Below are 12,694 nucleotides of genomic sequence, written 5' to 3'. Positions count from 1 at the left end.
TGGACATTTGTGTGCCTAGTAACCTAACCCCAAATTTGTTTTCAGATACTCTCCATGCTGTGCATGCATCAGCATTGCTATGAAATGTCTGGCTAATAGTATTTGGAATTTTGACAAATGCCAGCGTAAGCATTCGTCAAGTAACTGAATCCTGATCTATTTTGAACTACTCTGTTACAGACTTTTAACATCTGAGGACTGCAAGGGAACCAGATAATATTTAGCAAGTTCAGGAAATTACCAATTTAATGATGCCACAAGCCAGGACATTGCAATAAATGTGGGGAGTTGCCTTTTTAGAACACTCTAAGAGGTCTTTCAGTATCTTGTTAGAGTTTTATTAACTCACCAAGTTAAAGTAACTAATTTCGAACTGTCAAACGTTTACTAAATATTGTTAAATCTCTTGGCAGAGATTTACATCTTCAGTGCCATGACAACCCTCGAAGTAGCTGTTGCGCTGTGATCATCCCTGATGTGTTGCACATTTTGAGATAATTTACATTTAGTTCACAAATTTTATTTCTCATATTTATAAACATGGAAAGAATGAGAGGTGAGCAACTTCCACTAAGGAAGCACGCTACATTTTCATATCTCTTTTGCAGTCTGAATTGGTGGGTATGCTTTGCTCATACAATGTAAGCAGCATGCTGTTAAAAGCATAGCATTCACATATGAATCCTGGAAGTACTGCATTTAAAGAATTTAGCTTCGTGAGTTTTCTACTGCTTTGTTGTATCATCTCTCCATAAGCAAATCAGGTGTGATGCAAAAAGGGGAGAAGATTCTATTATCGCCACAGAGTGAGTGCACTTACACCAATTAACAGGCATAACACATTAGCATCAAGAACACTAAACGTCAATCGCTTCTCTGTGTTAATGGTGGAATTACCATATCTGCCTCAGGCTAGGATGTCAGGCAACATATTACATCTTTAAGACCCCTGAGGCATTTGCCTAGACAGATCTGAATCATTGTGGGGAAATAGCAGGCTATTTTAAGAAATGGACAGAGCCATTTGACACGTTCTAATTGATGCATCATGGACATCAAATCTGAATGCAAACGTGTACATTCACACTGCATTTTGGTGTGTAGTAATATAATTGGTAAAACAGTATGTGTGACTGTGGAATTAGCTTCCAGTTTTAACCTGGTTAGTTTGCAACGTTTTGCGGACTGCTCGAACACAGAGTAATTATGTTCAAAAAGCTTTAAAATAGATACTCATCAGTGGCTACAGGGTAATAATGTTTAAAAAGAATTTTTATTACAATATTAGATACTCATCAGCGGCTGGTAGTAATTTTAAGATACCTAGCCATCGTAAGTAATCACTTGCTGTTCACACAATATGTGCATTGGCCTGATACCCTCTATCCTCTTCCAAAATATTCAACCCAAAAACTCGTCCCTGCTATAAACATCAAGTCCCAGATGCCTCCACTGCTTTGTGACAATGTGCACCATTTGAATTTGACTGCTATTGGCACTGCTTTGGCTACTGTTATGCACAAATCAAATTAGAATAGTAGTAATTGGTCTCCCATTCCTAATAGACACTTTTACATATACATTTATAATATATCCATTTTACTTGGCATTGCTTTTAATTTACTATTACAGTTCATAGAAATGTTACTTCTTTCTAAACTATTTTTAAAATAGGTCTCATTGAAATCAAGTTGACATGAGTGTGCCTGATACAATTACAATTCCTAATAAGTTCCTACAGACATAAATGCTTACATTGCACTTTTTTTTTAATGGAGGCTGAAGTTTGTATCTCTAAATTACTCCAGGTTTGGCATTTTTGATTGAGAAGAAATCAATGAAAAAATATGAGTAAACAATTATATGTCCTCCTGGAAAGATCTCTTTGTGAGTCTATAGCTATGCATGGTCGGGCCAGGCTATACACCACAGTTCTTCTCAGGGCCAAGAACCCATTCTACTCCAATCTTTTTTTAATTCACCAATGACTACCGAACACATACTGTTGAGGGAGAAAGTCAGACACAGAGAAAAGAATGTGTCATGCTCAAAAGGAATGACTGAGATGGTATTTCATTGGTTATTTTTATTTGTTCAACTGTGTACCTTGTGGTTTACTATACAGGCATTAAAGATTCTTTTGTGGAAAACATGTTTCTATAAGATAACAGACTCTTAATTGTAAGGTTGCTTAGAAATAGAATGTACTTTTGACAGCCAACCATAATTTCTTGAGTAAAAGAACATGGTGGTAACACCCCTCGGTGATGCCACACTCATGTTTGATGAGATGATAATGGATGAAATTGAAGACTATATAGCTATCTACAAGTAAGCTTTAGTCTTAGACTTAGAACTGTTACCTTTTATGATATTGATAGTTGTTCAGAGTTTTAGCTTTTTGAAAATACTCTGTGTCTGTGCTGGTTATTTTGTCAGATAGCAAGAATTATGCTAGTGACCAACTAGGGTCTGTGTAGTTACAGCAGTTATAAAATGAGGCCGGCATGGTATTATTGAATATCAATGATCTTCTAATTAATTTTTATTTTCAGTGTTACATATGATGAGTGGTAAGGCCACCAGCAGCGACTACAGTCAAACTGAGAGTGATGTAGCAGACATGACTCCTTGAGAGATGTCAGTGGCATGCAAAACATTATATATTTTTTGAAGAACCTAAATGAGTTTTGTTATCCTGAGCTGGCTTTCCATTGTAAAAGTTATAACGTCTTAGGCAAAAGGCCATGAGTTTTGCTGTAACAATGACAAACAATACTTGGGGCAAATGTGTTTTGACATGCAGCACTAAATAGGCCTAATGCGAGAAATCAGATTTTACATACACTGAGGTTTACCATTCCTTTGTAGTTTGTAAAATAGGCACGTCTCTATTTAAATTGGTTCAAAACCTTTTTATTTTCAGAATAAAGAAGCATTTGCTACTATTTACAGATGTAGTATTAGTAAATGCAGACGAAATGAAGGGTGCATAATCTTTAATCTAAAAGACTGTACAACACATTTTTCAACACCACATTGCAAGCTACTAATTGGTCAGCTTTCTGCTTGGCTTCTTAATTTATCCAAACTCTTACTAGCTATTCACCAGTACCTTTGTGCAAAGTTATAGCACATTACTTCTACCCTCACAAACATCCCTCCATTTGCCTCCACTTGTTGCAAAACACTAAATTCAGAAAGAAAACCTTGGAGGCAGCATGCCCTTTATGAAAAGTATGGAGAAAAATACCTTGCTTCAATGATTAGTTTCTGGAGTTTACATTTATAATTAGCATACCTCTATGTATTTTGAAAGCAATATAGTTTTCAGTTTAAAGGAAATATGTACATCTTGTGCCCATCAAGCTATATTTAAAAAAGTTACATATACATGTTTATGTTGGACAAAGGATGTTTATAGCTTTTGTCCAAATAATATGTTAATTAGACACACAGCCCATTTCAGGCTGCAGGTGGCACTTTCAAGAGACATAAATAAAGTCATCTTTGTACATTTTTCAACTGGATTACATACATTCTCTGTGAGGCATTAACGCAATGCCTACCTCATGCGCATAAACAGAAAACATCAAGTGAGTTTCAAGTGCAATTAAAACTAACTCATTAAAGAAAGATTATATAAAACTCTGCTTCGTGATACATGAATGCCTATGTATTTAGGTATTATTATATAACGGCTCTCAATAATATAGATAGAAATAAGTTGTTATATAGATATACATATAAAAATCTATACATAAGAATGCACACACATTATGCATGCTATATTTTATTGAAAAATGTATGTAATGCTGTTCTATTGTTGTTTGGTTTTAGGGGCATTTGTTTAACCTATGAAAATAAAACACATCAGCACAAAATATTCTCTGTCGATTAAAACTAAACCTGTCTATGATTAAATAGTTTTGCAGTTGGATAGTTGAACTATGTTACTGTTATATTTAAGAACAAAGTTAGGTTATTGCCTGTATTATTTTATTAAATTCTCAGATTTGTATCCCCATATTAACAAGTAAAGGACAGTTTACTCATTAATACCTTCTGACTGCTTTATTTAATCTATGGGGATTTCATGTCAGTAAAATAAGCCCAATTTGTTTTAAAGGTTGTGCTGCACATCCTTCCATTATAGACATTTGTTGACAAAAAGTACCTTACAAAATTAGGGCGCGGCTCAGCAAGGTTTTCTTTCCCCTTCCTTAAAATAAATTTTCCAGCACCATCACTCCTTTAACAATAACACCTTACCCCAAAGAAAGCCTGACAATTTGTACTTTTCATCTTTTTTATTTATAGGAAAAAAAAGTACAATATTTAAATCTATTTTTTCTAATCTTTGCTTATAGGGTCTTCACAGATCTAACAAAAGGCAAAACAAAAGATAACCTGTTTACAATCTTGATAAACCTTTGTTGATTTTAATGTTAGAGATACAAAGCTTGTAAGAAATGTAAGACTAGCAAAAGAACAGGCAGGCACTCAAAGAACCACCCCTCCCGTGCATATTATCTTAAAATATTTATGTCACTATCCACTAGCTCTCAAGACATTCTGAATGGTATTTGTCTGCTTTGCTATTTTTGTTACATATGGACATTTAACTTTTAACATTAAGGATTTGTGCAGAAATGCCGTGATGCCAGTTGCGCAACTTGGCAAAGCGTGGGCTGTTACGTTCCGTTTCAAACTTTTCCCTGTGGCATGGAGAAAGAGAGAGAAAAAGAAAAGGGGAGGAAGAGAAAGGGGATTAGGGATGTGACCTCCACTCCCCTGCCTACAGCAATGGCAATTTATTTGGATCCCTTTCATGTTGAGTACTCAAAAGAGAGTTGGATTGATCTACCTGCAACATAAATGCCCAGGTTGATTTCAATTTTTTAGATTAAACTGGACTAGACCTTTTCGACATTGTTTGGATAGTTTTCATAGATCTGCTTTTGCATGAAGCGACTGCAATGCCAGTATACCGATGTCAATCTTAGCAATAACTATTTTCACTTCCAGAGTAAGTCATGACACAGAACCATGAATATATTTACCCATAGGGCTTGGATTAACTCAACTCAACTTCATTCTAAATGCTACTCCAAAATGACAAATTCAACAGTAAAATGGCGATCAATACTTCTTATGTGCATCACTGTAGAAAAGTATTCTGCACTAATGTAGTACTTTATAAGGACCACACCTGAAGCACTACATTCTCATAGGGAAATCTGTACACAAGTTCCTTTCATTGGCTTATTCAAATAGACAATGAAGAATGCTATGAATATGTACCATGCTTTAAGAGTGAATTGCAAGTACAGTTAAAACATGGAACAGTGATGCATGAAAAGAGCTGGTCTATACTACGGATTCAAATTTCCTATACTGTTATGATTTATTTGATATAGGAAAGAGAGTGGCATGTCTTCTCAACACTTGCACTCTATGAGGTGAAGCAACAGTTAATTTGGAGAGTACAGAAAAAGGAAATGTTTTATAATCTGTTTTTAGTACATTAGAACATACACAATGGGCCTTTCTAAAGAAGCAATAAAAATCATACTAGTTTGTTGTCTGTCTTTACTGGCTACGTTACAAGAAAGTGACCTTATTCACAACAACTGAATTTTGCAGGTCACAGAGTGAGAATGTAGGAAGCAGTTATCATGAGAGACACCAAAAAGGTATGGTCTCTTAGAAGATTACTTCAGGATGTGTCTCTATTTTCAGCAATATGTTATTTGAGGCACATACACACACATTAAGTACCAGGAAACCATATGTTCCTTCGAGCAAAAACTGTCCCTAGCATTGAACTAAAAGCCTATCAATTGTCTCAATGTAAAATTGGTCCACTGAATAAGCATGATTAACATTTACATAAAGTAAACTCTTAAGGATTTGTTTAGTTCAGAAACATACTATATGACTTGTTGACTAATCAAATGAAAAACTATGCCTTAGGATGTGTAATGTGTAAAGTCTTCTACTCTCTCAAATGATATCTTTAGACAATTAAATGTATGAATGTGATGAAAACTGAAGCCAGTAACTTGAATTTGGAAGTAGCAAAGCACCTCTCAATTGTGCGTGTATAATATAAATAGCCTGTGATCAAAAGAATCATCTGTGAAATAATGAACACACAGTAAAAAGCAACCCAGCTTCGACATTGGTTGGACTTATAAACCCAATGCCACATAGGAATGACTTATTAGCAGTACTCCGTAGCTTTCAGATATACACATTTAGCAGCATGTCACTTTCTGGAGAGTAAGTAAAAAATAGAATTGTCCAATTATTTTTTAAAGGGAACAGGGGCTGAAGCATTTGTTCCCACAACCACAACAAAGTTAACAGGACAAGTTCTATTTCAGACTTATTATAACCTTTGGTTTCCTTCAAACCTATATTTTCATGATCAAAAGCAGACCTAAAAAACTGCATAAGAACACTTTCTGTATAAAGACATCTGTGTTTTGCTTTGGAAAGGTTGTTTAACCCAGACTCTAAATTCAGAGTGATGCCTTCCCATTGCTTGGATAGCATTGTGCCCAGATCTCAATTATGTGTGTCCACCTATGATTTGTAAACACTTTACCCAGTTTCCACAGCATAAAGGCTTTTGCAGTGATGGCATCCAAATAAATTGCACATTTCCTTTCAACAACACCACAACATTATTCAATGGTTACCAGCTGCAACATAGTTTATGATGTGCACAATAAGTTGGTTTGGGCAAACTAGTTGCTGTTTAGAATGATTTGCAGATTGGAAAATTGCCAGCTCATAGCAATTTAATGTGAGTTATTCATGAGCCAGTGTGTTAAGGGCCAAAGAAAAAAAATGAAGTCATGGTTTATTTTTAAATTAATTTCCCTTTTTGGCACTAAGTGTCTATTAGAGTTAAGTGAAAGGCCCCAGTGTTTGCTGCTAGTTGCCTACCTTGTTCGCCTCAGAGCATCTTCATCTGGATCTTGCACTGAAATTGAAAAGAAAAGGCAGATTGGTTAGACGAGCATCTAGAACGGTCAATTGAGCACAGTTCTAGAAAACAGATCACATTTGTAATCATTCTTATCTATTGTTCTGAAGCATTACATACATTACAAATTACACAATAATCTACACTTGTAAATGCAATCGAGGTGCTGTGAGAATTTTTGGCCAATTATGCATTATGCTAGGTGGCATCAACAACTTTGACTCAATCTACTCTTTATAAGTGATACCGGAAATACATTCTCGGGTTAATACAACTAGTTAATATGCAAGAATTGGCTCTATATTGACCTGTCACTGTGGCAGATTCATTTGAAAATTGGTATGCATGACATTTACTTCTAAAGATGGGAGTCTCAGAAACCGAAAGGAAAATCCCATTATTATTATTATTATTAATTAAATTTATAGAGCGCGTAGTCACCTTTGAGTATCCCAGCGCTAGGATCAGTACACCTGCGGGTAGTGGGGACAGAGGGGGGAAGTTAGGATTTACGGGAAGAGGTGGGTTTTCAACCGCTTTCTGAAATGCAGATAGTTAGGTTCTGTTCTCAGATCGCGGGGTAAGGCGTTCCAGAGGCGTGCGGCATGAACCGAGAAGCGTCTTCCACCAGTGCGCGCTTTCTTGACTCTGGGAATGATGATAAGATGTTCCTGATCGGAACGAAGGGATCTTGGGGCTTTATAAGGTTTAATGAATTTTTCCAGGATCGGGGGACCTTTGTTTTGCATCAGTCTGTGAGCCAGGCAGAGGGCTTTGAACTTCACTCGTTCTCTAACCGGGAGCTAGTGGAGGAGCTTCAAAGCTGGCTTGGCCGAGGCTCTGGCAGGAGTGTTAGTGAGGATCCGGGCGGCCGCATTTTGGATCCTCTGCAGCCGGTTCAAGGTTGCCTCAGGAGCTCCCAGATAGATGGCATTACTGTAGTCGATCCTGGATAGTATCAGGCCTTGGATCAGCAGTTTTCTTGTGGTGGAAGGAAGTAAGGGCAATATCTGAATTTGAAGTCCATTTGAAGTCCTTCTACAATTGTAGGGACATCTATAATATACTGACAATATTTTTGACCCCCCCAAAGAAAACTATGTATTGTTTTTAGTTTATGAGTAATAGTGATAGGCCACAGGTTTGTACAATGTAAAGCAGATTATGTTCACTATGTTTGTATTGAGACCCCATATTGTGCTGATCTCTTGCTCACAGGTAGCCATAAGAGTAGAAGCGGTATGGAAGTGAACAGCTGCTTGTTTATGGGAAAATGTGCTTTTACAAGTAAGTTGATATATTAATAGAAAAACAAATATCAAAAAGACCAATAAGGTTGCTGCATTAATTTATTTAACTGTTTAAGAACGTCTAGCTTTTTAACTAAAATGCATTCTGCAGAATCTGTCATGGAACAGTTCATATAGAAGAAATGGAACTCATCCTACATACCAAACATGCATTTTGACAGGACAAGCATATGTCTTGCAAACAGGATAGCACAAATGCAAACTAATACAATATGTACGATTAGAAAAAGGGACTTCAACAAATATCATAATCTAACATGCTGCATTTAGTTAGTTCTATATAATTAACTTATTACAATATTGTAAACATCAGTTCCTTTCTCCGGCAGATTTTTAATTACAACAATTTAGTTCTATAACCCATTAGCACTGGGTAGGAGTTTCACACAAGTATTTTATGAATGAACATTTCATCCTAAAGGACAATTGAGGACACCTAAGAAAGTCTATAATCCTTAATCAATAACAGGTGGTAACTACAGGCTGAGGAGGTGGTACAGTTATATCTAAAGTTACTACTGATATGTACTTTTTTTAATCCACTGCCATGCTCATCAATTAAAAAAGCAACCTGTAAAAAGGCAATACTTACTGTACTCGGTTCCTGTGATCTGGGCAAGGACTCTGAAAGATTTTGACTGAAGGTTGGCTGCACGGCGTGCCCATTCATCAATCTCATCCTCACTTTTGTTCTGATTTTTAAGTACCGCCTGATACACTGGAGAAGCACTGTCTACAAGAGGATCTTTAACGTGGAGTGTACTGCAATGCAGAAAAGGGTGTATGGTAAAAATGGCACATGACAGATTGGTGCCCCCCCCAAAAAAAGACAGGGATCTCCTTTCCACAAAACCAAAATGCCACACTTACACTTAACATAGAAAAAATCAAACTCAGGCATTTATTGTAGACACACAGCTACACAATAGACATATAACTAACTGTATATAAGTGCCATAGATATAATTAGCAACTAAAACAATATTATTTAGAAGTCAATTGATGACCCTCAAATTTAAGTCATCAACAAATTAGAAGTAATTATTTTGGGCCATATGTATCAACACCCTCATTTGCGATTGTCAAATAGCGATTTTTTAGAAATTGCTATTTGAGAATTGCAAAAAGGTATGTATGTAAAAAATCGCAATTCTTTTGCGATTTCTTAATATTCCTTAATTGCGATTAGCAAATTGTGAAATCGCCATTAAGGAATACTTTCGTATTCATTTCTATGGGCCAGGAGGCCCATAGGAATGAATGGGAAGTTATTCTCAATTTGTGATTCGCAATTTGAGAATCGCAAATTGAGAATATTTTCAAGGGTGTCATAAGGACACCCTGATGCACCCCCGAAATTTACATGTGTGCGCATATGGCTCACGTACATGCCCTAAGGGCATGTATGTGCGCCACATGGTACCTTCACAAATGGCAAAAAGTGCATTTGTAAAAGAAATCGCAAATTACCACCAACTTGAAGTTGGTGATAATTTGCGATTTCTTAAGGAGAAATCGCAAAACTTCAGTGGTTGCTGCATAGCATTTAAGGAATCGCAAATTGCGATTCCTTAAACGCTTACGCAAAGTTAAGGAATCGCAAATTTTGCGATTCCTTAAATTTGCATTGCGATTATCCGCATACATACCGTTTTCCGAATTATGATTTGCAAACGCTGCTTTTTTGCGATTCGCAGCGTTTGCGAATCAAAATTCGGTTGATACATATGGCCCTTTATCTTTTAGTTAGTAAATATGTTACATACACTTATACAACATGGAACAGGAAACACAAATTTAATAACTTGACTATTGATGTTAATTAAAATATCATACACTTTTATATGAATATTAGATTATTATGTCATTTTATTGAGCTCTTCATTTCTATTTATATTTTGTGAAGATTGTTTTGAAGTTCGGATCTTTGTCACATAAGTAGCATTTATATATCAATATATGCCTGAACCGCCAGGTCGCATCTGAGCTGGTATGCTTGTTATGACTGGTTTAAGTAATTATTGAATTGTTGAACTGCGGGATGAGATGGCCATTTGACCGACTCCCGGAGAAGTTTTTTGAGTGGATTTTGACTGTGGCTGTGTAAGCATTCTATTATTTGCACTGGTTGGCAAGGATTGATAAAGGCTAATGCCGAAACGCGTCTCCAAATGGCAATAAAAGATGAAACAGGGATCTCGTGAGTGGGCCGCGTGGTCATTTGGACATGGTTTTCAAGTATGCGTGAGTCCACACTCGCGGAATGGATCTAGCACCTGCCCTGAGTTTGGCAAGTAAGGTAGAACTCTTCAAACAAATTTACTGTATCTTGCCTGAACCGCCACGTCGCATCTGAGCTGGTATGTTTCTTATGACTGGTTTCAGCAATTATTGAATTGCTGGATGAGATCGCCATTTGACCTACTCCCGGAGAAGTTTTTTTAGTGGATTTTGACACTGGCTGTGGGGAGGGATGCCCTTTCGGAGAATCAACATGACGAAGTACAATGATATATTTCCCCAGGGGGACGGAGGGCAACACTTTAATGGTAAAAATTTATGAAGGGGGATTAGAAAGCTGCTTTTGGTATTTGAATAACTATTATAGTAAAATATAGAAATTCCACCTATTGATATCGAACCATACCAATATGGCTGCCAAAAAAATGATGGACATAAGGAAGGCAGTCCCCTTTCTGTTACAGCTGAAGTCCTCCAATAGGGAAGCTACATGGTGGAGATTTAAATGCTGTGTGTAAGCATACTATCATTTGCATTGGTTGGCAAGGATTGATCCAGGCTAATGCCGAAACGCGTCTCCAAATGCCAATAAAAGATTAAATAGGGATCCCATGAGTGCTCCGTGTGGACCTTCGGACATGGTTTTCAAGTATGCGCGAGTGCACCCTCACGGAACGGATCTAGCACCCGCCCTGAGTTTGGCAAGTATATATATATATATATATATCAGTTCCACAGTCCTGAAGATACGCCAGCACAGAGGCAAAACGTCAAAAGCAGGTACAGACCACAACAAGGGTGAAAAAATAATAAGTGCTTTATTCCATGATGGGTAGCAGCATAAAATATATATATACACACACACATGTGCTACTTATGCAGCAATGGCGCAAACTTTACAACAGTCCTATATATAGATATATGTAGATATAGATTTATAGATAGCCTACATATCTAAATATACATATATAGAATGTTACTTACACAACAATGGTCCAAACTTCAAAACAATCTTCACAAAATAGAAATATAAGACCTCAATAATGCATATATCACTGTTTCCTGTGAATGTGTTCCTGTGACTTGTTAATTTTGATTTCAAGAATGATAAGGACATAACAGTTCTTTTCATGACCACATAACAATGAATTCGTACTGAAAAGACAAAGAGCAACGTTTTCAGAACCAACTGCAACTACAAGAAACTTTTTACTAGCTTTGAGTAACCAGAGGAGAAGCTTGGCTGAAGTAGGAAAAGAATGTACAAATTGTTAAGAACATAATATTTGCTGTTGTGCACCATACCTTTTGCTTCCTTGTAAAGTGGCTGGGTTATGGACCTACCAAATTACTAACATATCCAAAAAATTTCCTCGCTACTACGGTTGTTGCATTCAAGGCTCTCTAATTCGAAACCCCTTTTTTTACTTACAAAATAAAAAAATATTACTATGGTCTGCATATGCTGTTCATTTTTTCAATTTTTACTGAAACCACTGTCTAATGCTCAGCAATGGACAATGAAGTCTTCAGAGTATGTTAAAATGTATTGGCATTTGTACGTAGGCAATAGAATGTATAAACATCTATAGATGTACAATGCCTTTTCAAATTGCATCTGGTTATCGTCAGAAGTTGCAGTTTCACATATTTGCTCTAAATGGACTTTTGTGGTTCATTATCAGTATTCTCCCATGTTGGGAATGGTGATCTTCAATCGAAAATCAACAAGCATAATCATGCACAACTGAAGAAGCAGTTCTAACTGTTCTCATTAAGACATATAATATAATCCCCTGCTCTTAAAAATATGTTTCACTTATGTTAAGGAGATTTTTTTTGGGTCAAATGAGCACAAATCTGAAACCTGCAAGTCCAATTCTCAACCATGGGCTCAAATGAATCATTCCAACTGATCAGCAAAACGAAAATGGTCTATTTGTTACACTTAACACTTACATTGGTGCATACTGGTGCACGAGCTGTTTAGAAAGATCTATTGACACAGTGTGGTCTGTAAGTCCACATGTGCTATAATGGATGAGGGTAAGTACCCATATAAACCCAGTTCCACCTAAACCCTCATTTATGGAGCATCCTATACTGTAAAAAGAAGTATGACAGATATGGAGTATGCAACAAATTT

General features: G+C 36.6%; 1 protein-coding gene across 2 annotated transcripts in view; it reads right to left on the bottom strand.

The window, feature by feature from the left end:
• The window catches only part of LDB3 (LIM domain binding 3), a 432,694-nt gene that overhangs the window by 168,256 nt on the left and 251,744 nt on the right, over positions 1 to 12,694 (bottom strand). Inside the window, exons 7-9 of one of the 2 annotated variants that reach the window (XM_078643293.1) lie at positions 8,900 to 9,069; positions 6,958 to 6,994; positions 2,901 to 4,718 (exon numbers count right to left, since the gene is read on the bottom strand). In XM_078643293.1, the coding sequence (XP_078499419.1) occupies positions 4,622 to 4,718; positions 6,958 to 6,994; positions 8,900 to 9,069 (304 nt within the window). In that variant the 3' untranslated portion in view covers positions 2,901 to 4,621. Of the gene's footprint in view, positions 1 to 2,900; positions 4,719 to 6,957; positions 6,995 to 8,899; positions 9,070 to 12,694 lie in introns of those variants that run through there. The other variant, XM_078643294.1, reaches the window with a different exon arrangement.

This window comes from Lissotriton helveticus, chromosome 5_1 (assembly GCF_964261635.1).
Source record: "Lissotriton helveticus chromosome 5_1, aLisHel1.1, whole genome shotgun sequence".
Lineage (NCBI taxonomy): Eukaryota > Metazoa > Chordata > Amphibia > Caudata > Salamandridae > Lissotriton > Lissotriton helveticus.
This window is presented reverse-complemented; position numbering and strand designations above follow the sequence as displayed.